At 50.7% G+C, this 24886-nt stretch overlaps 3 protein-coding genes and 1 long non-coding RNA gene across 7 annotated transcripts in view; 3 read left to right on the plus strand and 1 right to left on the minus strand.

The window, feature by feature from the left end:
* Nucleotides 1-409: 409 nt before the first annotated feature.
* On the plus strand, nucleotides 410-15007 carry SMARCD1 (SWI/SNF related, matrix associated, actin dependent regulator of chromatin, subfamily d, member 1). 4 transcript variants are annotated; one of them, XR_007456986.1, is made up of 14 exons: nucleotides 410-642; nucleotides 1324-1511; nucleotides 1806-1848; nucleotides 1943-2065; nucleotides 2534-2656; nucleotides 3711-3827; nucleotides 5102-5203; nucleotides 5498-5659; nucleotides 5755-5852; nucleotides 7803-7938; nucleotides 9496-9618; nucleotides 11203-11304; nucleotides 11427-12684; nucleotides 13666-15007. XR_007456986.1 is itself a non-coding variant. In XM_049627289.1 (13 exons), the coding sequence occupies exons 1-13, from the start codon at nucleotides 466-468 to the stop codon at nucleotides 11478-11480; spliced, it is 1548 nt and encodes a 515-aa protein (XP_049483246.1). In that variant the 5' UTR covers nucleotides 410-465; the 3' UTR covers nucleotides 11481-13147. The 4 variants fall into 4 exon arrangements, 1 of the variants encoding a protein (XP_049483246.1); XR_007456987.1 differs by lacking the exon at nucleotides 13666-15007 and having other exon boundaries at nucleotides 11427-12401; nucleotides 12554-13147; XR_007456988.1 differs by lacking the exon at nucleotides 13666-15007 and having other exon boundaries at nucleotides 11427-12057; nucleotides 12554-13147.
* LOC125920229 (uncharacterized) lies at nucleotides 6669-9518 on the minus strand. Its single transcript, XR_007456989.1, has 2 exons — nucleotides 9336-9518; nucleotides 6669-6921 (listed from the first exon to the last, which is right to left on the minus strand). It is a non-coding gene; the product is annotated as an uncharacterized LOC125920229 (long non-coding RNA).
* Nucleotides 15008-15091: 84 nt separating the features above from the next.
* On the plus strand, nucleotides 15092-21823 carry GPD1 (glycerol-3-phosphate dehydrogenase 1). Its single transcript, XM_049627291.1, has 8 exons — nucleotides 15092-16330; nucleotides 16836-17013; nucleotides 17827-17967; nucleotides 18546-18684; nucleotides 18926-19038; nucleotides 19693-19926; nucleotides 20070-20176; nucleotides 21163-21823. Exons 1-8 carry the CDS (start codon nucleotides 16290-16292, stop codon nucleotides 21257-21259), a joined length of 1050 nt encoding a protein of 349 aa, XP_049483248.1. The 5' UTR covers nucleotides 15092-16289; the 3' UTR covers nucleotides 21260-21823.
* Nucleotides 21824-23768: 1945 nt separating this feature from the next.
* The window catches only part of LOC125920227 (cytochrome c oxidase assembly protein COX14), a 4375-nt gene continuing 3257 nt past the window's right edge, over nucleotides 23769-24886 (plus strand). Inside the window, exon 1 of the mRNA XM_049627292.1 lies at nucleotides 23769-23881. The gene's annotated coding sequence lies outside the window, so the exon portion shown is untranslated. The remainder of the gene's footprint in view (nucleotides 23882-24886) is intronic.

A 24886-nucleotide genomic window follows, 5' to 3' on the forward strand; every position in this document is an offset into this window, starting at 1 on the left:
TCCAGTTTGTAAAATGGAATAAACGGTGCATTCGCTTCTTCAGTGCCCCCCAGGCTTGAAGCAATAAGAGAAGAAGACAAAAAAAGCGCTTTGGAAAGTTAAATCTACTGCGCCTAGATGAAGCAGTTTCTCCATCACCCCCGTCATCAGAGCGTTGAGGTTGAGGTGTGGTCCCTCTTTCCAGGGCCTCGTCTTCCTCCCGTCAGCCTGGGGGCGCCCGCTCACAGGGCCTCTCTATCCCAGAGATCTCTATGGTCTTCCCTCCCGGACCGTGTAGACGGGAGGGAGTGGTCAGTAGGCCTTTTCCGCTTGTCGCCCCCCTCTAGCCCACAGTCTCGCTGCCCTGAGCCTCCCGTGCCGGCCGGCCGGCGGGGTGGACAGGCGGGCGCGCGGGGGGCGCGCGGGGGGGCGGGGGGAGTTCCGGTTCCGGTTCTTTGTGCAGCTGCAGCAGCGGCTCCGGGGAAGATGGCGGCCCGGGCGGGTTTCCAGTCTGTGGCTCCGAGCGGCGGCGCTGGAGCCTCAGGGGGGGCGGGCGCGGCGGCTGCCCTGGGCCCGGGCGGGACTCCGGGGCCTCCCGTGCGAATGGGCCCGGCGCCGGGTCAAGGGCTGTACCGCTCCCCGATGCCCGGAGCGGCCTATCCGGTGAGTGGGGCAGGAGGAGGGGCGCGCGGGCTGGGGGCGGGGCCGAGCGGGGGCCTGGGAGTGACAGGGGTGGGGGAGAAGTAGGAGGGACTCTCCTGGGAAGGATTTGGGCCCTGAGCGGGGGTGAGGGGAGGCAAGTGCGGAGGAAGGGAAGGGAGGCGGTTAGCATCCCCACCTTCTCCTGGGAGCATTGTTTGCGTTGGGGAGTCAGGGTACGGAAACAGTGTGGATGAAGTGGGGCCAAAGGTGGGCATGTGGGAACTGGAGTGCAAAAGGATCAGCGCAGCCCCAGTGCCCAGAGGAACACAGAAGGTGTAGCTAGCCAATCGAGGTCAGCTTCTAAGGAGACGATAGTTCCCAGTACCATTTGAGTAAATGTGGGACTTATGTGGGACTTAGAGAAGATGCCCAGTATGTCAGATATGAAATAGACTGGAGAGAATTTGAGTATGATCTAGCTATGTTTTAGGTTTGGGGCTGTATTCCTATGGAACTGCAACTGGAGTACAGGAACCTCTAGTTATTTGGATTTCAGAAACAGAGGGCTCTTCCCGTTGTATTCCATCACCACCCCCCCCCCAACCTTGTTTCATTTAAAGAACTCAGGCGTCTTTCACTTTCTCTTACTTGGTGGGGCTAGTAGGGAAGTCATGACATCTCTGGGTCCTTTCCTCTCTATAGAGACCAGGTATGCTTCCAGGCAGCCGAATGACACCTCAGGGACCTTCCATGGGACCCCCTGGCTATGGGGGGAATCCTTCAGTCCGACCTGGCCTGGCCCAGTCAGGGATGGACCAGTCCCGCAAGAGACCTGCGCCTCAGCAGATACAGCAGGTCCAGCAGCAGGCGGTCCAAAATCGAAACCACAAGTAAGATGACCCTGGGGTAGGGGAGGGACGGAAGGAGGGAGGGAAAGAGGGAGGGAGCCCGTGAGGACACAGGTAGTGGGAGAACCTGAATCCAGAAGTGGTGGTGCTGTGTCAGATGGGTGCTCATTCTTCAGAATGCCTCACATGGGTGGGGGTTGGGGTAGGCGGAGTGTCTTTGATTTGAGAGACGCTTTGCAGTTCCTTCATTTTCCTATAAATGGAGGTGCTGACCAGTCTGTCTTCATGTTCTGGCTAGTTCCATCCCAACCTGATCACAGTATTTATTCCAAACAGTGCAAAGAAAAAGAAGATGGCTGACAAAATTCTACCTCAAAGGGTGAGTCCAGGATGTTGATCTTCTTGAGGATGTGCTGAGTTTGAAAATAGAGACGGTCAGCTCTAGATCTCAGTGATGCCTTTTTGTTCCTAAGATTCGTGAACTGGTACCAGAATCCCAGGCCTATATGGATCTCTTGGCTTTTGAAAGGAAGCTGGACCAGACTATCATGAGGAAACGGCTAGATATCCAGGAGGCCTTGAAACGTCCCATCAAGGTAATGCAGGAGAGTGCTAGGCAGAGCGCCAAAGGAGAGGACTCGGGAACCTTCCATAGGCTTAGGATGAGAAATCAAAGGCGCAGCACGGCTCTCCTTGGCATTTAAATTATATCTCTCCCATCCGCCTACGAACTGAGAATTACATTAGAACTGAACAGCAAAGGGGGAGGGGCTTTTGATATCTCCTGCACCAGAAATATACCCTGTCCCTGTTTTTGCTGTAACTCCTCTGCCACCTTGGGAACCTGGCACCTTGGCATGACTTTGTCTATTTGCAATCCTAGCTTGTGCAGTTGCACTCAGGCCAGTGGACTGTATTCTTCTAGATGGAATCTCAATCTACCCAGCCCAGGGACTGGGTAGATAGTAAGCCAGTCTGTTAGGAGTAATTTGGGGGGTTGGGGAGATTCTTTAAATATCAAACCACTGAAGCCCCACCATCAATCGTGTTTCTGCTTTCTTCAGCAAAAACGGAAGCTGCGAATTTTCATTTCTAACACTTTCAATCCGGCTAAGTCAGATGCCGAGGATGGGGAAGGGACGGTGGCTTCCTGGGAGCTTCGGGTAGAAGGACGGCTCCTGGAGGATGTGAGTTCAAAGTCCGCTGTGGTTGACATCTAGGGTGGAAGCTTCTGGGAGCAAGCAGTGTTGTCTGGTTGGCAAGAATCCTGACTGGTGCTCACAGCTCCTATTGCGAACAGCAGGGAGAGAGTCACTGTGTTCCCTGCACTAAAAGACAATGGTGCTTTGTGTCTGGCTCCCACAGCTTGGCCCTTGCTGTGGTATCATATCGAGAACCTTATTGTTCTGGGATTTGATTTGTTGTTTACCTTCCTCCTGATGGTGCTGGCCGTTGGACCTAGCCTTTGCAGATTATTCAGTTTGTGTTTTTTGTTTCTCTAAAGTCAAGTGACTTTGCACTTAGCATTTGAAGACATGCTTTCCTCTCTGTCCAAGAGGTCCTTGATTCCCACTGTGGTATCTCCACCTTCCCAATTTTCATTCTCCAGCCTTTCATAGTTTAAGTGGGATAGTTTTCTTTGCATCATGGGGAATATCAGCTGACGGGTGTTAGCCCTCTACTTCCCATCCCAGAAGCTCCTTGGGGAAGCTCACCTTTTATTCCCTTACACTCCCTGATGGTCTGTTTTTAGCTATTCATAAGCAAGCTAATTAGAATGCATTTTTGAAGGAGAACCGGGGCTCTGTGTCAGAGCTTCCTCCTCTATATAGGTCCAGTCCATCTGCTGGTGGTATCATTCCATCCAAATAAAGCTGTTTTTGTTCTGGCTGATTATTGCCTGTGATTCATTTCCCCTCTAGAGTCAGACTTTTCTCTGTTCAGACTCACTTTGTTATGGGCAACAGTTTGGCTTAACTTGCCTTATTTCCTTTAGGGAAATGAGGTGGGTAAGTCAGTGACCCTGTACATGTTATAGGCTGCTTCTTCAGGGTTCTGTGGCTACCCTGACCGGCTTAATACCTACAGACACCTGTTTTGTCATCTCCTGAGGGAGATTCAGAAGACATTTTTGAGTTTTTCCCCCCCAACTGTTGTGTGGGTTCCTTTTTTTTAATGGGACTTTGTCTTGAGAAATTTCTCTGGTCTTTTCTAACATGACCTCTTCTCTCTCTCCTCTAGTCAGCCTTGTCCAAATATGATGCCACCAAACAAAAGAGGAAATTCTCTTCTTTTTTTAAGTCCTTGGTGATCGAACTGGACAAAGACCTGTATGGGCCAGACAACCATCTGGTAGAAGTGAGTAGTTCTGTCCTGTAGACTTTGACTCCGTAACTGGAGGATGATGAACGTGGGAGCCAAACTTTAATGTTTAGGGGGAGGGGGAGGTTTAAAGAAAGGGTAACCCCTAGCACGCAGTACTACCGTTGCAGTGTGTACACTGACCTCCAGGTGGCACTAGCTGTTTAGTTCTGGTACTGTTTGGACCCAAGAGCTCTTACAGTCTGACTTGTCCCACGTTTTTAATCTTATCCTGGTTGCTGCCTCAAGGGAAATTCTAATGGAGGCCTCTTACACATCCCAGGCCATCTGTGCATCTTGCTTATTAATAATGGTGAGATGTAGTTATCCACACCCTACTCATACTTTTTCCTGATAGCAGGTACTGTCATTAAGGGGGTTAACTAATAGAGTTCGAGTCCCTGCAGGGTTACCTCCATCGATAGATCTGGGACTTTCTTTTGGTCCCTGTTCAGATTCACTTTCCACATCAGCAAAAACCCTTTGTTGTAATGCCTGGTTATACAATGTTCTGAAGACTGTGTTAACGACAGTATTCTTTGGGGTACAGTCAAAACAGAATGAGACAGTCCAGCTCTCTAAATGAACTTAACCTGCTCCTTTCTTTGCCAGTGTAGCTGCAGCCCCTTAACCTCAACCACTAAGAGACATGGGAAGGTCTTTACCATCTAATAAGGGAAGTAAGTCATAGAACCAATAGAAATTTGTAAATATACTTAACTGGACTTTATAGCAGTAGAGTATAGTGGCTAAGAACGTGGGCTTTAGAATCAGACATGCCAGAGCTCAAATCACAGGGCTACCACTTAGTGGTTGTTTGATCTTGGGCAAGTTACTTCACTCTTCTAAGCATTAGTTTGCTCACCTGTAAAATAGGTTTAGTTGTGCCTATCTTATGTGGATGTTGTGGGAATTGAATGAGATGATCCCAGGGAAATGTCTTAGAAGACTCTTGTCCATCGTAAATATTCAAGAAATGATAGCTATGTTATTTTACTATGTACATGTGTATTAACCATTTTGTGGATAAAATTACCACTGAAAATTTTGGCTAATTTAAATGTGACCCTGTACAGAATCAAAAGGTTAATCTGCTTATATACAGACAGTAATCCCAGAGCTTTATGCAGTATTTAAAAATGTCTTATGCTATTGCTCTTTTCCAATAGCCTCAGTAATCAAAGTTGAATATTCAGTCATTACAGAAGCTCTTCCCTCCCACCCCAGCTCTTCCTGTGGGAGAGCTCCCCCTGACATCTTCCTCTCTGTAGTGGCACAGGACCGCCACTACCCAGGAGACGGATGGCTTCCAGGTGAAGCGGCCAGGAGATGTGAATGTACGGTGTACTGTCCTACTGATGCTGGACTACCAGGTATTCTGTGGTGAAGTCAGGGGATCCAGCTTTCACAGCCACATCCCATCGGCGGCCCGATATTTAAAGGTTTAAATCTAGTTGTGGGTACTTTGTCACCAGACTCTAAGCTCCTGAGATACAGGGATAGGGTCTTAGTCATCTCTGAGCTCCTCCTAGTGTTTTTTGGTCCCAGAGAAAACAGTACATTAGTGCTTGTCAAATGGCTTGAATGTATGGCCCTGCTAAAGCACCCCAAAATGCATGTGGACCCAGCTCACTAGATTCATCCCTGTACTCTTTGGTTCTCTGCAGCCTCCCCAGTTTAAATTAGACCCTCGCCTGGCTCGGCTCCTGGGCATCCACACCCAGACCCGTCCAGTGATCATCCAAGCACTGTGGCAATATATTAAGACACACAAGCTCCAGGACCCTCATGAGCGGGAGTTTGTCATCTGTGACAAGTACCTCCAGCAGGTAAGAAAAGGACCCATTCTTTGCCAAAGACCAGTAGAGTATTAGTTTTGTGCTCAAAATGCCAACTTCTTAGCTGCTTTTCCTCTTTCACATAGATCTTTGAGTCTCAACGTATGAAGTTTTCAGAGATCCCTCAACGGCTCCATGCCTTGCTTATGCCACCAGAGCCCATCATCATTAATCATGTCATCAGGTAAGCATGTGTATGTATGAGAGGCAGCACTGTGCTGGGGTGGGCTGGTACCAACTTGCATAAGGCAGTTGTTAAATTTTCAGGAAGCAGGTGGTCAAATAGCAGTTACTGAAGTTACATATAAACTTACAACTTAATACATTAGAGTGGGGCGCCTGGGTGGCTTAGTTAAGTGTCCGACTCTTGATTTGGCTCAGGTCACGATCTCACGGTCCTGGGATTAAGCCCTGCATTGGGCTCCACACTGAGTGTGGATTCTGCTTGGGATTCTCTCTCTCCCTCTCTGCGCCTTCCCCACTTGTATGCGTGTGCTCTCTCTCAAAATACATAAACATTAAAAAATATGTTACAGGAAAAAGGAAGGTAACACGTACTCAAAAATTCACCATTTCTCACTTTATTACATCTTATTAGTTGAGTATGTATAGCGGAAGTACTAGGCAGTTTCCCCTATATCCCAAAGTATGAGCATTCTATGAAAACTTTCCTAAGCCGAAATGGCACAAAGCAAAAAAGTGATTTCTGTTAATTTTTATGGAAAAAATTTTTGAGCATCCCAGACCCCCCAAATAACCTCTTTTGCATAAAATATGATGAAATGAAGCACACATGCTCACAGATACAACTCAAAGCTGTAGCGGCTTGATGCTGAGATGCCAAGGGTATTTCCCGGAGGAGGAGATTGGTGGTGTCGTTTGCTGCTCAGGGTGTGTGCTGCCTCTATAATGCTGCTGCAAAATAAATGCCGAACGCTGTTTTTGCTTTTTGCCTGTTTTCGTAAGTGTGAAAATTCTCTTCAGAAAGACTAATGTAGGCTTTTCAGAAAAGCAACGTGGTGTAACGTGAATCCAAAACCAGGGGATACCTGTGTCATGATGTCTTAACTGCACATGTCTTTCCAGCTCCTTGATCAGTGACCTAACGTTGACAGCTTGAAGTCAGCCACGTTGGGAATATTTAAACCACAGAAATCAGCAGATGCTACAAATTAGCTTTTTCTTTTCCTCCTCTTTTGGAGAATCATTTGTTAGACATGTACCGGCTCGTCGCTGATGGGCTGCCGTCTCTTCTGTGGATGGTAAAACATTTAATCTGAGACTCCCAATTCCGTTATCTCCTTCCACTTTTTTGTTCGGAAGATGGATGGGCAAAAGTGTCTCCGTGTATAAGGAGTGAAGGAATGCCCTTCCTCCTCCTCACGGCAGCAGGTGGCTGGCTGTAGACTCTCTGCTTTCTTTCCCTTACTCCATATTAATTCCAATAAAGGTCTTCCTTTCTTTATATGAAGCATCACTCAGCCAATGGTAACTCCTCCAACTTATGTGTTGGATCATTAGAAGCTGATCTGTCCTGGGTTCCTGTGTGTAAGGTTAAGCCACTTTTTATTTTGTACGGTGTGTGTACATGTGTGTGTTTTAAGTAGGCTCTATGCCCACCAACACAGGGAGCCCAACACGGGGCTTGCACTCATGACCCTGAGATCAAGACCTGAGCTGAGATCAAGAGTCAGACTCTTAACCACCTGAGCCATCCAGGCGCCCTGGCATGTGTTTTATTAGAATTTATTTTCAGGTCAATTTTGGTTTAACAGGGAGAAGGACCTATAAGATACTACAGTATGGGTTTCCTTTGGGGAGGGAGAAACTTAATTTTCCCTGGATATTTTTTGTACCGTTTGAATTTTTACCATTGATTAAAAAACAGTACAATTTTATTGAGGTTTATATACAGTAGGTCACACACACTTGAAATATAGTTTGAGACTTTGTCAAATGTAACACCATGTAGCAGCTGCCACTGCAAAGAAGGTACAGGAAATTTCTGTCACGCAAAAGTTCTCTTGTGCCTTTTTGCAGTCAAACCCTTCATTCTTGGGCCTTCTTCTTGACCCTGTGTAAATAGGTCTTAGGGGACAAGCCCTTTACCAGGCTCCTTTGGTTTCCTCCCCAGTGTTGACCCGAATGATCAGAAAAAGACCGCCTGTTATGACATTGATGTGGAAGTGGATGATACTTTGAAGACCCAGATGAATTCTTTTCTGCTGTCTACTGCCAGCCAGCAGGAGATTGCTACTCTAGACAACAAGGTAGGGGCCCCTGCCCAGGGTAGCTTGGGTGTCACCAGCCTCCTGTCGTAGCTTCTAGGCTGTCTTTTGACTCTTGGTGTTCATTTAAAATATATTAATACCTAATATATGCCAGGTACTGTGCTTGGTGCCAGTTGCAGCCAGACACTGATTCTGGCTGTAACTTTTAATAGCTTTGAGCCTCAGTTTCTGAACTGCGAAATAGAGATTATAAGAACTTTTCTGTAAGGGTTGTTATGAGGATTAAATGAGACCATGTAGATAAGGATGACTCTGCATCTGGCACGTAAGAACAAACGGTAACTGCTGCTCTTCCTATTACTATCCTTATTAGACATAGTCCATGCGGGTAAAGCCAGAAATGCTCTGAGGAGCGCAAAGGAGAACAGGGTGGCTTTCCTGGAAGAGTTGATGCCCCAACTAAATCTTGAAGGACAAGAGTTAAGGAAAGGGGAGAAGGGACAGTGGTGCTTAGGGGCGTGGGAGGCAGAAGATATTCCAGAAAGAGGGAACAGCGTATGTAAAGGTCGAAAGATGAGAGAATGAGCCTGGCGTTTAAGAAGTACAAGCCGTTCCGTGTGCTAGCTGTATCTCAGGGTGCTAGCTACGGATAGGAAGTTTGGAGAAAGGAAACCTGGTAGGGAAGCAGGATCTTAGTCGTGAAGAAGCTTTGATATAGGGAGAGCTGGTTTGTATTTTGTCCTGAAGACAGGAGGAAGTCCTGCTCTTTGCATTTAGAATGATCACCTGCAGGAAGGTGGAGAGTGAGTTCTAATCTGGAGGCAGGAAGCCCAGTTAGGAGGCCAGTGCAGTAACGCATGTGAGGTGTGTTGAGGGCCTAAATTTGTGGTACTGACAGTGAGGATGAAAATAAGTAGACAGATCTGAGAGGTGTCTAAGTGGAACTGAAGAGATTTGGATACTATTTTGATGGAGATGGTGGGGTGAGGCTTGAGGGAGAAGGAGGCATGACTCCCAGGTTTTTAGCTTGGGTGGATAGTAGTATTTATTCAGATTGGCAACTGGAGAACAGGAGGAGAAGTGAGTGTTGGGGAAAAGGTAGTGAATTATGTTTTGGAGAGTTTCAGGAGCCTTGAGAAGTCAAGCAGTTGGATTGGTTGAAGTTTAGAAAATGGACTCTGGTCTGCCTACTGAGGACTCCCTAACCTGTCATTGGTAATGGAAGATATGCAAGTGAATGAGGTTGCCAGGAAGAGTACAGAGAATGAGAAAAGGGCAGGAAGAAACCCCTAGACCATAGCTTTTGAGACAGCTGTGTGTACCACTGCTTTTCTACCTGAGAGTGTTTTTGGACCCATTTGTGCTGTGGATTAAGTATTCACCATGTAGCTTCACCCATAGTGGACCCTGTGGAGACCAGAAGGAAAACTACATACCTGCTGAAAGAATGTCGAGTGCTGGAGCAGTTAGGGCTCTGGGTGGCACTCTGGACCTGGGCTGGGAGTGGCAGGCACATGGAGATGTCAGACAGTGTCTGCCATTTAACTTTGCATTTCCTAGTTTGAAAATGTTATGAGCTTCCTTCTCTTCTTTCAGATCCATGAGACAATAGAAACTATCAATCAGCTGAAGACCCAGCGGGAGTTCATGCTGAGCTTTGCCAGAGACCCTCAGGGTTTCATCAATGATTGGCTTCAGTCCCAATGCCGGGACCTCAAGGTAAAGAACCTAGGAAAGATGCAAAGAGACTTAGGTCAGTGGGGCACACATTTGCTTTATTTCTGTAGCATCTGGTAGAAGAGCCAGAGAGGGGAGTGAAGGACCAGAGTTTCTTTAGCATGTTCTAGGGTCCACTTTACAATCAAGCAGGGAATTGGAGGTGGAACCATCAAGTGTTTATCTACTACTTACTATGAGGTGTCACTGTGTACCATATAGTAGGAGATGCAGAGCAGAAAATTGGATCTCTCCTTTCCAAGTAGCCTGCATTCTGTTTGGAGAAAGTAGGCTAATAGGATTGATTGATAGATTTAAAATTTGAGGGTCTAATTGGTTTTATTCAATGATTTATGAATCAGGCAGCATCCCTTCCAGTAAATAGGCATTCTGAGGATTGTACAAAATGGAAGGTTTTTGTTTTGTTTTTAGTTTTTTTTAACGTTTGTTTATTTTTGAGAGAGAGCGCGAGCGAGAGCAGGGGAGGGGCAGAGAGGAGGAAGACACAGAAATTGAAACAGGCTCCAGCTGTCGGCACAGAGCCCAATGCGGGGCTTGAACTCACAAACCGCAAGATCATGACCTGAGCTGAAGTCGGATGTTTAACCAACTGAGACACCCAGGCACCCCTGAGAATGGAAGGTTTTGATAAGGAGGAGGAGGGTGGGGCAAGGAAGTCTTAGCAAAAGTAAAGAAAGGATTATTTCAGACCAGGTTATTTTCTTTTGTGGGGAAGGGAACAGACTAGTATTTCTTACAAAGTTGTAAACCACGTAAGACGTTATCAGAACTCACCACTACCGATGAGGTGATTCAAAGGAGAACAGAGATGGATGAGGCTAGGATAGCTGGGGAGTTCTCTGTGGCGAAGTTGGGATTTGAGGTCGTTCTCCGAGAGGGGAGCACTATAAGCTCAGGCAAGAAGGTGGAAATGAGCACTGAATGAGTTGAAATGTCTCCTCAGTTTTCTCCTATCCTGTGGTGACTGTGACTAGAATTATAGAGGCTGAGCAGAGGAACAAGGGAAGAGGGGAGCCAGAAAGGATCCCTGGACAAAGCAATGACTTGTTGATGGCAGGAGGTGACTTTGGTTGTGGTGGCAGTAATTTGCTAGGGCTGCCATAGTAAAGTACTGCCAGCTGGGTGGCTTAGACAACAGGTATTTACTGTTTATCCAGAGGCTAGAAGTCTGAAGTCAGGGTGCCAGCAGGGCTGGTTCCTTCTGAGGGCTGTGAGGTAGAACCTGTTCCGAGGCACCCTCCTAGCTTGTGATGGCCCTTAGGCATTCCTTGGTCTGCAGATGGTGTTCTCCGTGTGTCTTCACGTCATCTTCCCTTTGTGCTTGTCTGTCTCCGTGTCCAAGTTCCCCCTTTTTATAAGGATACCAGTCTTGTTGGATTAGGCCCACTCTAATGACCTCATCTTAACTTGATCATCTCCAGAGACCCTATTTCCAAATAAGGTCACATTCACAGGTACTAGGGGGTTAGGATTTTGACATCTTTTGGGGGGCTACAATTCAGTCCATGACAGGTGCAAAGGAGGGACACAAGTCTGTTCTCTCTTTTCCCCTCCCGTATCCTCCAGACCATGACTGATGTGGTGGGGAACCCAGAGGAAGAGCGCCGAGCTGAGTTTTACTTCCAGCCTTGGGCCCAGGAGGCTGTGTGCCGATACTTCTACTCCAAGGTAGGTGCCTGGGCACAGGAAACTGACGAAAAGCAAGGGGTCTGAACCCCTGGTGGGGGTCAGGATATTAGGTACCAGCTTCTGGTCTGTGTCATCTATTCTCTTCACTGTTTTCTCCCTAGGTGCAGCAGAGACGACAAGAATTAGAGCAAGCCCTGGGAATTCGAAATACATAGGGCCTCCCTCACAGCCCTGATTCGGCTGCACCGATTCTTATTTGGGCCCTGTGCTGCCTGCCTCATAGCACCTGCCTTGGTCTTGCTTGGGGCCTTCCAGGGGATGCTGTTGGTTCAAGGACAACACCAGAATGAAGAGGGTCTCACATTTCTGTCTTATCAGACACCTGTTACCCTCTTCTCCCACCCCATCCCTTCCTGTCCCCCAGCTTCCCTTTGCCCCACAAAGTTCCCATGTGCCTCTACCCTCCCCTGGTCTACATAGGACCTCTAGATAGTATTAGAGAGAACCTGTAGTGGTAATCAGTGCATTGAATGGATTGGGCCTAAGGCCAGGTGGTCTTCAAGGGGACCGGCTACACTGACCCTGCCCTTCAGAGACCCAGGAGTTGGGAGCTTTAGCCCCTTCTCTGAGACTCAGGCCTGGGGGCACTCTATAAGCTAGTTGATCTTGGCTCTCCTGATAACAGAATCCAATTTCCTTCCTTCCCTCCACAGGTTTGGAGCACACCCCTCCTTCACTTGTTGCCCTCTAGCACTAAAGGAACCCTGGTTCTTGGGCTCCACTGAGCCCCAGGTCAGTCCGCAGCCCTCTGGATTGGCCTGCTGTCTCAGTGCTTCTCTTACTCCCTCGTAGGGGGTCCACATCAGTATTGGAGTTTGTTTTTTAACTGTTGCTCCCTCCCAGCACACTCCCTATAGCTGCTCTTTGTAGGATTCCTCTGCTATCCATCGTCCTAATTCAGGGCATTTGGGTGGGGGGATCTTGCCTTTCCCTGTCAGAGCCCCAGGGATCTAACCTGGGGTACTATCATTGCCAGCAGAGGCTGTTCCTGCTGTTGCTTGGAGGTGTGACTCATTTATTCACTCCACCCTGCCTCCCTCATCCTTTCATGGAGAAACAGGCCTGAAATCAAACGGGTAAAAGCCCTGGGCCATCCCTGTCTTCCTGTCCCTTGTTTGCCCAGTTGACACCCACTGGTGACTTCTAGGGCACTGAGGAGTGAAAGCGCCTAGGGCTAGCAAATAGCTCTGAGTTGGGTTTGTGACTCTTCCCTCTCCCTGCCTCACAGGATTGTGACTCCCCAGCCCCTGCCCTCAAAGCTTCAGACCCCTCAGGTAGCAGCAGGACCTTGTGATCTTGGCCCCTTGGAACTGAGATGGTTTTGCATCTTTCCAGGAGAGCCTCAGATTCTTCTTCCAGGTTGTATCACCCCGAGTTAGCATATCCCAGGCTCGCAGACTCAACATAGCAGGGTGGGAGACAGCTGGGCACAGAGGGGGAATTCCGTTCAGCCTGGGCTCTAACCCCACAGAACTGACAAAGCCCCTGCTTCCCCACCCCCTCCTCAGGCTCCTGCGAGCACATCCTCCAGCCCCATGTCCCTGCCTGTTCCACACTGGGGACAGCAGAATTTTCTCCCCATCTTCCCCTTCCTGCCATTATCCCACCCCTCCCTTAAAAGGTTCTCCCCACAGAGACACTGGACAACCTCTGTCCTTGGGGCTGGAACCATGAGAAGGAAGCTCAGCACTCCTACATAGTGTCCCTGTTGAAGATAACTGTTTTTATTAACTGAATTATTATGTTTTTTTCATGGACCAAAATTTTTTTTGTACTGTCCCCTTATCGATGTCACCCAGTTTTAATAAAAGAATCTTCTGAAGGATGGGTCCCCCTACCTGCTGAGGGAGAGCGATTCCCTGAGCTCATTCTCTGAATACCATTAGCCATGCTCATGGTGTTTATTCGTTTTATTTGACAATTATGTATTGAGCACCTGCTGTGTGCCAGCTGTGGTGCTAGGCACTAGGACTACGGTGGAAAACAAGGTTTCTACCCTGCGGACATCAGGTTCTCACCTTAGAGCTTGCTCTGTCAGCCCAGTGGTCCAAGCAGGCCAGGTGCTGGTTGGGATTATTGGCCTTCCTCACTGGATCTAAGAGTCCCGCCCCCGGCTCTTGTTCGGGTGGTATTAACAAGACCACAGCACTGCCATCCCTCCTAACCTTCTGAGCTCCCCACAGCACCTATTGGCTCAAGAGCAGTGCCCTTGAGTGCCTGTGATTCCTTAGGCTTGACGATCCTGAGCCACCTGTAGAGGAGTTCCTCTTCTCAGGGCTCCTATCTAGGTAGGGCCTGCACAACTGAAGACTGTGTTCCTCTGCCTGCTGTCCCTCTAAGGTTCCACTTCATGGTCCTGAGTGAGATTTCAGTTCTTCAGACCAGCAGAGAAGTGTTGTCCTCTCCATACTACAAATGATCAGCCCCTCTGCAGAGTTGAGAAGACTGCTCAGGATTGATCTGTCTGCAGAAGCATGAAATTCTGCAGTTCGCATCATAATGTGCCAGCTTCCCACCTGGTGGCATTGTCTAGCTTGGTTCTACCCATGAAAGGGTTTAGAATGTAGGATGAGTGCAATGCAGTCCAAAGTTGTAAAAAAATTCTCCTTCGCCTCCACGGATGGGAACACCCAAGTATTGTCTGCATGCAGTCAAACCCACCAAGGATGCAGCCTGTTCCCAATTTGGAACTTGGGGGTTTACCAGACTTGAGTAGGAAAAACAGAAGAACGTGTGGGGTGAGAACTTGGGAGTGGAAAAAATTGATGTCAAGGACATTGACATGGCATCTGTTTTTACCCAGGCTAATTACATGTGTAATGAATGGCTGATGAACCATTATTAATTTCAAGCAAATAATCTACAGTTTGCTCTTGGGAAAAGAGCTCTGGTACAGATAACTTCCTGTGATGAGCTAATTCTGAATCTGCACACTCTTTATTCGTATATAAATGCACAATTTCTTTGTCTCCATACTTAGTAAGATGATTTTAAGGGCAAAATGAGAGAAGGAAGCATTTAGGCAAAAACAAGGGGGTTGTTTTATGCATAAGCGTCCATTCTCTGGGATTCCCATCATATGCACCAGGGACAGAAGCATTCTTTCTCTTCCATCACCCATAATCAGTGTTCCCAGCTGGCACTTGGCACTGGTGCCTTTGTCTTTGTGCCAGTGCAATAATGGAGCGATCTGTGGGAGGCTGGCTTTGTAGCAGGTGCAACTTTACTCCTAAGGGAAACCAACTACCAACTTCGTGTATATTTCCCTATGGGAACTCCCTGGCCATGGGAGGGGAATATGGTGGGCTCTTCTCAGGCAGTCCCTAGAACTTAGAAAAACCTTTTCTCCACAGACTTGCCCTCGAGCCCATTTACTCTTACACAGTGGTTGCACACAGACTCCCCTCTGGCCTAGTGCTCGTTGCTGTTGGCGGCCAGCAGTGGCCCAGAGGGATGAAAACACCCACTCAGCAATCTGCCAAGCCAGGAGGTCAGCACATGAGCAGACAGTGGCGTCTGCCCTTTAGGCCAAGGTGCAGGGACAGCTGGAGTGTTACAGCCATTTGTCCCATTCCAGTTCGGCCTAGAAACCGGAGCTGCTTCTCTTCTCAAATGGCTGTGGGTGATGTAGGGCCCTGGACTGTTCAATGTGTTCTTTCTTTTTTTTAATGTTTATTTTTGAGAGAGAGACAGTGTGAGCGGGGGAGTGGTGGCGGGGGTGGGGGGCGGCAGATGATCTGAATCGGGCTCTGTGCTGACAGCAGAGAGCCCAAAGCAGGGCTCAAACTAACGAACCGTGAAATGATGACCTGAGCCGAAGTCAGATGCTTAACGACTGAGCCACCCAGGTGCCCCTCAATGTATTCTTTCCAGTCTCTTCCTGTGCCCCAAATCACACACCCCACTTCTCCATTACAAGATCTGAGACCACAAAGCTCCACAGAAGTTCCAGCTGCCCCAGGTCTTGCCTCCCCCTTTCTGGCTTCTTGCAAACTAGCCAGTAACCTGAGGGAGCCCATGATGTGGTAGCTTGGAAACCCAAGAAAGACTTGAAGGAAGCTCAAAACCTCTCAAGGACAGTGAATGCTTTAGCTGCCTTCTTTTCTGTCCTGTCCTCTTCTTCCTTAAACCCAGAGTCTGCAAGAGAATTGTAAGCCACTTGGCATCAGAGCTTTTAACTTTGGCTTTTCCCACCTTCTTTTCCTGGAAGACATTCAGGTGAGGATCCTTTGGGGTGAGGAGAGAGGCCCAAGGGTGAGTCCCTCAGATGAACACTGGGTAACCAAGATGACCTTGTCTCTTGGGGCTCTTGAGGTCTCTCCTAATCCTTGGGCTGGGATGCCCCCAAAGCAGGCCCTTACCTCTTACGTAGTCTTATCCTCAAAAGTGAGTCTACACCCACGAACCTCACTCACGCAGCCCTGCAGCAGAGCTAGTGTGGGGCCAGTGACATGTAGTCTTTTGTCACTGCTAGAGGATAAACCTCTAGAGCAGACTTTGGGGTCCTAGGAGGATATGTGGTGTGATTCCTACCCTGGAAAAGAAAGCATTCCTGTATTTGCGACTAGGACTGAATACAACTTAGGCCAGTGCTGGGGGACAGAAGGGATTGGGGGGGACCAGTCACTTGCTTTTCATCTGGGCTATTTCTTGGCAGATTTCAAAATGAGACCATTACAGGGAGGGAGGGCTGGGGCCAAGGGAAGAAGCTCACTAGCACCATCAGCTGGCAAACCTAAAAAGAAAAGCGGGGCCTGGACTCTGCCTCATTCCTGTTCTCCACCTGTCTCTTTTCTCCCCTTTCCCTGGCTTTGCCAGATTCTGTCTCCCTGGGTTCCCGCCTCCCCACCCGCCCCTGGAGGGCGGGACTTGGCTGCACCCACGTGTGGTGGAGTTATATGCTCTGAGCCCGCAGAGAAGCTGGGAGTGCAGCACTGAGCCAGATCGGTTAGAGCAGCAGCACGATGGCTGGCAAGAAAGTCTGCATTGTAGGCTCCGGCAACTGGTAAGTGACTCTGTCAAGTATGGGGAGGGAAAGGGAGGTTCCCCCAAGTACACAGGGGGTTAGGGAGAGAGGCTTGGTGGGCAGGAGGCAGACACTGGGTAGGAAATGCCCTCCAATTTCCGTACCACCCCTGGTATCTTCTGTGCCTACCCCCACAGGACAGATGGTGCCCAAACCTTTTCCTGGCCCTTGCTTGCCTGGGCAGCTGCACCTGTTCACCACAGGAAGGGAGCTTCCAGAGTCCTCTCTGCCTGAATAGCTGCTTAGGGCTGGGGGGTTGAAGGCTGTTCCCCTTTTCCAGCTGCAAAGTATAAGATAGACTAAGTCTCCTTTCTACTGCCAAAGACGCACTTTCATGGTGGTGGTCCAGGTCATAAGGAAGGTGGCAAGCAAATAATCTGGTAGGCTGTGGTGCCATCCTGAGGTGGAGCGTTGCCCCCTCCCCTGCCACCGTTCCTCCCTCTTGCCCTGACTCCTCCACTTTCTGTGCTCTCCCTCCCACCAGGGGCTCCGCTATCGCCAAGATTGTGGGTGGCAATGCGGCCCAGCTGTCACACTTTGACCCACGGGTGACCATGTGGGTGTTTGAGGAAGACATCGGAGGGAAAAAGCTGACAGAGATCATCAACACACAGCATGAGAATGTCAAATACCTGCCAGGGCACAAGTTGCCCCCCAACGTGGTGAGCCCCAATACCCTGGGAGAGGGAAGCGGAGGGGTGCCTCCTGCTGAGAGAGGGGTCATTTCAGCTGTTACTTGGACTTGGAAAGCATCTTGGGAGGGCTGCTCTAGGCACAGGGCACCCCTATATAAAATCCCCAAACTGCTCTCCTGGGACTTCCTGGGACTGAAAAGAACTTGAACCCTCTCCACCTCCACCTCCACTGGCCCCCCACCCCAACACCCATACACTTATGGGCTCCCAAGTAGGAAAGGGAGGACGAGGAAGTTGGTTTCCATGACAACTAAAGACTTGGGGTCTGGGTAGCGCCTGCCTCAGGCTCTAATCCTGTTACTTATTCACTGGGTTATTAGCAGACGTGGAGGCTGCTCCTTGGACTTAAGGTCTCTAGTCAAATCCACGTGGCTTGTTCCCAACCTGGAAAGGGGGAGCAGGGAAGACAGCAGGAAGGGCTCTCCCTTCCCAGTTGGGAGCCTTAAGAATCAGGGTGATGAAACCCTACTTGGCCTCTCCCTCCTGCCAAGCCCAGGCCTTCTGTGGCTTCCCTCACTGTCCCACAGCCAAGGGCTACGGAAGCACTGAGAGGAGGCTCCCAGGAGTCCTCAAGAGCCCCGGGGCAGCTGGAGCCGGAGAGGGAATGACAGTGAGGGGGAGGGAATGCAGTGTTCCATTTCCTCCAAGATCAGGCCTTCCAGATTAGATCCCCTGACTGCCCTTCCTTCTCCCCCACCAGCCTCACATCTTGGCCCCTAGATCTCCAGAATGGGCTAGCAGAAGTCCGTGAGGCCCATGAGCACTGGTCGCCCCCCACAGGTGGCTGTCCCAGATGTGGTCCAGGCTGCAGCCGGTGCTGACATCCTGATCTTTGTGGTGCCCCATCAGTTCATCGGCAAGATTTGTGATCAACTCAAGGGCCACCTGAAGGCAAACGCCATTGGTGTATCTCTTATTAAGGTGCCAGGAACACTTTCGTGTGGATGGGGTGCAGCTAACTGCTGTGGGGTGAGGGTAGGGGAAGTGAGAACAGAAAATGGCAGAAGTAGGCCAAGGGTTTTTTGGAGAGAAGAGAGGAGTTGCTTGGAGGAGGCTGAGAAATAGGTGCTGGGGGCCACTGGGGTGGGGAGGGTGGTTGGGGGGAAGTTAGAAGTAGCTTTGGAGGCAGATGTCTGCAGTTTGGGAGGCATACTAGAGATGCCTGGGGGTATGAGGAGCTGTTGGGTTTGAGGAATGTGAAAGGGAAGGTGGTTTGGAGCAGTGACTGGGATGGAAGTTAGTTTGAGGTCCTTGGGGGTGGGTTGTTGAGGGATGTCAAGAAGTAGGTTGGTTGAGGGTATATGGAAGAATTTTCAAATGGATTCATTTTCACGTGCCATCTACTCTCCTCACGGCAAGCTTTGGCTGAGTTCGAATGGGACAGGGCCTTTGGGGAGGGACACTGATGAACAGTAGATTTGGAAGGGGCAGGACTTCTGGGTGGGAAGCCCTCAGTTGGGCATAAAGGCCACCTGGCCTGAGCTCCATCCTGTGCCCAGGGGGTAGACGAGGGCCCTAAAGGGCTGAAGCTCATCTCTGAAGTGATTGGGGAGCACCTTGGCATCCCCATGAGTGTGCTGATGGGGGCCAACATTGCCAGCGAGGTGGCTGATGAGAAGTTCTGTGAGACAACCATTGGTGAGAGCCCTAACCATCACTGACAAATGCAGCTTGTCACATCCCCTCTCCGTTTCCCCCCTCCCCCACGTAGCCATCTTTTCCCCCATAAGGCAGGCAAAGGAAAGAAGACCCAAGCATCAGAGGTGAGGGAGGACCGGGACCCCCCCCCTCCCCCGCAGGGAAAGGGTGGCAGGTCCTGCTTAGGGCTGGTGTGGGAAGAGAATCCCCTCTCAAAGCTTCACGTCCCTTCCCACTTTAGGCTGCAAGGACCAGGCCCAAGGAGAGCTTCTGAAAAAGCTGATGCAGACACCCAATTTCCGCATCACAGTGGTGCCAGAGGTGGATACAGTAGAGATTTGTGGGGCCTTAAAGGTGAGAGGGGTGCAGAGGCATCTATGAGGTGGGGAGAAGATCCTGATGGAGGGCCTGGCTTAGCTATACGAGGTGGCTGGTACTCCTCACTCTTGGGCAATTGCTTGCCTTCCCCACCACGTCCCACACACGCAGGAAGAATTGCAACAGCAAGGTCAGGGTCATTCAGGCCTGACAATTACTCACTATCAAACATTGAACCTCCCTCCTCCTCCCTTTCTCCCTATAGCCCCTTGTAGGACATTCCTGTCCCTGCCTCCAGTAGGTGGTCCAGGGGGAAGAGATGTCCTGGGAAAGCACCCAGGCTAATGGGAGATAAGATATCTAGGGCACCCAGGCAGGTTGATGGCCAGAACTCTGGATCTTGGACAAGTTGAGGACATCAGGGATATGGAACAGAATAGTCAAGGATGGGAGGGCTAGCTGAACAGAAGATTGGTTTTCAGGAAATGTTCTCAAGGATGGAGTAGGGGGCAGGGTTGCAGAGCCAGGAAGCACAAGCCCAGGGGTACAGCAAGTGGGAAAATCAAGAGGAGGAGCTAGTTGAGGAGCCCACCCACTATATTTCACATGGCTGATGGAAGGGGCATGAGGATGGTGCCCGAGGGCCTGCAGGAAGGATCCTTTCTCACCTGTGACCTCCACTCCCCAAAGAATATAGTGGCCGTGGGAGCTGGCTTCTGTGACGGGCTGGGCTTTGGTGACAACACCAAGGCAGCGGTGATCCGACTGGGGCTCATGGAGATGGTCGCCTTTGCCAAGCTCTTCTGCAGTGGCCCTGTGTCCTCTGCCACCTTCTTGGAGAGCTGTGGTATCGGTGACCTCATCACCACCTGCTACGGAGGAAGGAACCGAAAGGTGGCCGAGGCCTTCGTCCGCACAGGAAAGGTGGGAACCCTGGGAGAATGGAGAATGGAGGTGGGCCCTTTAGGTGCCTAAGATCCCACCTCCCATCTGAGCCCCAGACTCTCCACCTCCCCCTGACAACCCTTCTCTGCCATTTCCATCCACCCGTCTCGTTTTCTTCACAGCCCATTGAGCAGCTGGAGAAAGAGATGCTGAATGGGCAGAAGCTGCAGGGGCCCCCGACAGCCCGGGAGCTACACAGCATCCTCCAACACAAGGGCATGGTGGACAAGTAGGTGTCTGCCCCAGCCCCAGTGGAGGAGGGAACCACAGCCACAAGTGCTTTCCATACTCATCTTCCTGATCCCTCCTCAATCGGTGAAGTGGGTGGAGAGGGAACCTTGTATTTACAGACAAGGAGACTACAGCTTGGAGAGAGTCTGGTCTGCCCGCTGTCCCTCTGCTACTTCATAGTCTTTGAACTCCCTCCAGTCTACTGCTCTTTGCACCACATTGCTTGGACCCCTTTGCATAGCCTCACTTCCGGTCCTTTCCTCCTGTCCTTTGCTATGGGGGCTGGAGCTCTGGGGCAGCAGGAGTAAACTCAACTGACTGTCCCATCATCCCATCTAAGCTGCTCCCTGGAGGCCAACCTTTCTGTCCCCTGAATCTTGTCCTGGGTGCCGAGGGGTGAGGAAGACAGCCTCTGTGTCAAAGTGCTCCTTTTCAGGGAGCACAAAGACAGTGGGAGTGATGGGCTGATCAGAGCAGAGCTCTACTGATCTGAGAACGAATCCTAGAATAAGAGAGTATGAAACAGGTTCAGAAGATCAGCTTATGGCTGGTCGGTGGAAAGCCTCAAGGTAAAGGAAGCAGCCTGTGTAAGAGGATGGGAAGAAGGAAATGCATTTATTGAGCACCTACACATTAATACATAATGGCTTCTTCATTACTTTGTTATATTGGTCCTATTTTATAGTTGATGATTCTGATGCTTAGAGAGGTTAAGTGGTTTACCCAACTAGAAAAAAAATTCATGCCAGGGAATCATACAGGCAAGTTCAATACAATAGAGAGCAGGGCAATTAACAACCTGCCTTAAACCCAGGATTAGGAGTTCAACTTCTCAGCAATTGGAAATTGAGAACCAGAGTCGGCCTGAGCTCAAAGGTGGGAGAGTAGGAGAGTGGAGGGTTAGGAGGTGGACAGGGAGTGGGCGGGGGCAGGTAGTAGAGGTATACCTGAAGGCTAATCTGGGTTTCTCCTTCCCCATTCTAGGTTTCCTCTATTCATGGCTGTGTACAAGATATGCTATGAGAACCATCCAGTGGGTGAATTCATCTGTTGCCTGCAGAATCATCCAGAACATTTGTGAGCGGAGCTGGGGCCAGGCCAGGCAGCTTCTTTACCCCAGTGGAGATAGTCAGAAGCTTGGGGTACCTGGCCACCAGGATCTCTGGGACTCTCCATGGAGCAGCCTCTTCTGGAGGACAGGAGGCTGTGGGGTCCAACTACCTGCCTGGAGATCCTGAACCATCAAGCAGCCCATAGCCTCTTGCCACCGCATCTCGCCAGAAATGGAGTTGCCTTGTCCCTCTCCAGATGCGGGGTTTTCTCCTTGTCCTCTGAAAGGGGTAGAATCACACCCCAGTCCTGTCTGCTTTGGGTGTGTGTGTTGAGGGGAGGGTGAAGGGAGAGGGAGGCAAGGGCTGCCCACTGCTGCCTCTCACACACCAGAAGTCCTGTCCCCAAGCCCAGTTAAATGGCTAAAGAAGTACCTCAGCCACAAGAGGAATGAGGTAAGGGCTGCCAAGGAGGGGTCTGGGCTTTTGAGCTGACACAGGCCCCAGGGACCCCTTTGCTCTGACCTCTGCCAAGCCCCACACAGCATCAATGGATCTCAGTGTTTGTTAACAAAATACAAAGCTCTCAACCCCCTCCTAGCTTCTCCTAGCAACATCTGCGTCCTCAGAAACCTCTGGTCATTCCTATTCCCCCCCGCCCCCAGGCTGCCCTGGCACCAGACTTGCTGCCATGCTGGCATCTCTGGCCCTGGGGCTTGTCATTCTCCCCGGGGACTTCCTAGTTCTTGCCAGCTTCTCCCCATCATGCATGACCTTTCTAAGCCTTCCCTCACCCTCCCGGCCAGGGCCCTCTTTGGGGAGCAGGAACCTAATCTGCTGACAGCTACACCTTTTCATAGCTGGTTCAGATCACTCTGCTCCCTATGACCTTTGAATTTGCTCCGCCTCTCTTCTCTGGAGCTCTAGTGGGGGGAGGTGTCATTTGGGTCCCTCCTGCCGCTGTCTTCCCAAGGACATCCTTAGCTCCACCCCTTTTCTCCTCCCAAACCCTATACCTATTTCTCAGCTGCCCCCAGAGCAGCCAGGGCAACTAACCAACACCTGCATCAGGGGGCCAGAGAGTGGCCCAAAGGGTAATCTGGGATAGGGAAGTAAGGGTGAGCAAGTCCATGTTGATGGCTCCTGACATTCCAAGGCCAGCTCTCCTTTGTCATCTGAAGGCCTTCTCCTGAGGTATTGACCACTTTGGGCACCTCTGGAGCTGGGAAACTCAAGGAGGAAAAAATTAAAACCACCCTACCCCCTGTGATGAGGAAAGAACGGGAAGGGGAGGAGGGAGTGTGCTTTGAACTGGCCTTGTTTCAGGAAGGATTGGCAGCCAGGGAATGTCACAGGTCAGCAGCCTGGACCCCTGGCTATAAATAGGCCCTATGGGCCTGCCAGCCTCCAGCCATGTTCAGCAGAGGATCTCAGCTTCCTATGTGGCAGCACCTGGCACACTGTGGTTCTGCCAGCATTATGTTAACCCTTTCTTACTCTGTGCCAAACCAGGGAGGCAGGCTCCTCTCAGTCCCAGCCCTCGAGGATTCACACTGCCTTAACCAGTAAAGGGCAGAGCTGCCTGCATCAGGCTGCAGGAGTGAGGGGCACAGCCACCCCAGATTTGGCTGGGCCCAGGTCCGGACACTGACTGAAACCAGAGCTCCTCCCCAGGAGGTCAAAGTGGGGACAGAAAGACAGCTCTTTGCCTTCAGCTGCAGCTGCGACCTTGTTAGGTAGTCCGACACCTTTGCCTACTTTTGTTCACTCCACAGTTAACAATCTGGGCCTTCCAATCAAGCCTACTACTTGTCTACTCAATAAATCGTGGTTTTTCCAGAAACGAGTTGGGGGGGAGGGGGGCACTTCAGCGCACGTGGCAGTGTGTATGCTGTGGTGTATCACTGCATGTATAGATTTTCACTCATGCCACAGGAAAAAAAAAATGAAGAAAAAAACCCGGAAATCCCCCTTCGATAATCCCAGCCACTCTGGGCCCCTGGCAGGGGTGCCCATGCGGGTCCTTTTTCCCCCAAGTGACACTCCCTTCCCAGTGCGTCTTTGGGTCTTCACCACTCCTCCTGCAAGCGGGGAGCTCACGCACTGGCCGGAAACGTCAGACATTCGTCCCTCGTACCCACTCTATGGTCCTAGCCAAACCTGTAGCATTCTTGGCGGTCCAGGCCTCGCGGTGCGTATCGGTTCCTACCTGAGTTCGGCCAAAGCCGGCCACGCGGAAGAGGGCAGCTCCAGGCTCTAGGGGGAGTGCGGCCCACCTCCAGCGGGCTGACCCCTAGAGAATCTACCAGCTCCGGGGGCGTCACCGCGCCTAGGCTGGGGATTGGCTGACTCTCTCTGAGTCGAAGAGAAAGGTTATGTTTTCTATCTTGACTGTGTATCCCTAAAAGTTCCGGTTCTAGAGCTGGGTCGCCAAAGACCCTCTCTCAATGGACAATGACTACAACCCCCAGAATGCAACGGTCCTCTCCGAAAGAAACACTCGTCTGAGGATGCGTAGTAAGGGTGACTGGCCCGGAAGCACAAAGGCGGCAACCAGCCGAGCTGCGGCAGACGAGAGCTGCATCCTCGGTGGGTGGCTTTGTGTTGTGTTCCGCGCGCTGCTCTCTCTGGCGTCCGGAGCGGAGTCCTAGAGGGTAAGCGGGTCGGGTGGGGGGGCGGAAAGGGTGGCTTTCCGCGCCAATAGCGCCCCAGGTCTATGCCAGTAACGCATACATGGTCAATGTTGCTGAGTCCGGCTGCGCTAGGAAATTGCGCAGATTGCGGCGGCCTGACGCTGCCTGCAGAGGCCGAGGTTGGACGCTGGGGAGCTGCAACATCCAGGTACACCGTTGCGAGGGTCCCGCAGGGGCCGCCTGTCCGCTGAGGCGCCCGGTCTTGGGTCGGCCTTTGTTAACCCATCTTGGCAAGCCCCCGTCTTCAGTGCCCTTGAGATCACCGCGTTTCCTGCGCCGCGAACCGCGCGAGCCGCCATCTGCCCAGCTTCCAGCCCTACAGGCCCCCGACAGCCATAGGTTTCCGTGAAACCTTGACTCCAACCCCGCGCCTTGGCCCTCCATGCTCTGACTTCGGTAGCTCGGACCCTTCCCTGCCTTACAGTCGGCTGCGCCTTGATATGTGGCTTTCGCCGGGCACCCTTCGTGCTTACAGATTAAACAGCTCCACTCGCTGCTTTCGGCTCCTCGAATGCTCCCCCCCTCCTTATTCTCTACTGGTGTAAATCCTGCTTGCGCATCTAAAAGACAGAGCCGCACACCCCCTCCCCAGCTTATTGCTAACGTTTCTTGAGCCCCCACCTTTTCTCTGAACTCTCACTTTGCCTCTCTTCTGATCCGCTCCGTCTTCTGCCTTAGGTAACAGGATTTGGGATATATGGCTTTTCCCCATCAGACCATAGCTGTTTTGTGACATAAGCCGTGTTCTTCTTTGTGGCCTTCATAGTACGAGTAAAAGGTAGACAGATAAATGAGTAAATCTAGGCGGAGGTGGCTGGAACACATTTGAGGAAATGATTTCCAGAGGAGAAACTCGAGTCTTCAGGTACTCCCATGTTTAGGGGGCAGAAAAAGAGAAGAGCCGGAACTTTGCAGATTGCACTCCTATGGAATTTTTCATACTGGTTCTTGTGTTTTTTTCCCTGT

The sequence above is a fragment of the Panthera uncia genome, chromosome B4, assembly GCF_023721935.1.
Source record: "Panthera uncia isolate 11264 chromosome B4, Puncia_PCG_1.0, whole genome shotgun sequence".
Taxonomy (NCBI): Eukaryota; Metazoa; Chordata; class Mammalia; order Carnivora; family Felidae; genus Panthera; species Panthera uncia.

Excerpts from the sequence above, each read along its gene's own strand:
- GPD1 (XM_049627291.1), top strand. The coding sequence starts at position 16,290 with ATGGCTGGCAAGAAAGTCTGCATTGTAGGCTCCGGCAACTG. Across the intron at positions 16,331-16,835 it reads ATTGTAGGCTCCGGCAACTG|GGGCTCCGCTATCGCCAAGA; the intron begins GTAAGTGACTCT and ends CCCTCCCACCAG. Across the intron at positions 19,039-19,692 it reads AGATTTGTGGGGCCTTAAAG|AATATAGTGGCCGTGGGAGC; the intron begins GTGAGAGGGGTG and ends CACTCCCCAAAG.
- SMARCD1 (XM_049627289.1), top strand. The coding sequence starts at position 466 with ATGGCGGCCCGGGCGGGTTTCCAGTCTGTGGCTCCGAGCGGCGGCGCT. Across the intron at positions 2,066-2,533 it reads CCTTGAAACGTCCCATCAAG|CAAAAACGGAAGCTGCGAAT; the intron begins GTAATGCAGGAG and ends TGCTTTCTTCAG. Across the intron at positions 3,828-5,101 it reads CAGACAACCATCTGGTAGAA|TGGCACAGGACCGCCACTAC; the intron begins GTGAGTAGTTCT and ends TCCTCTCTGTAG.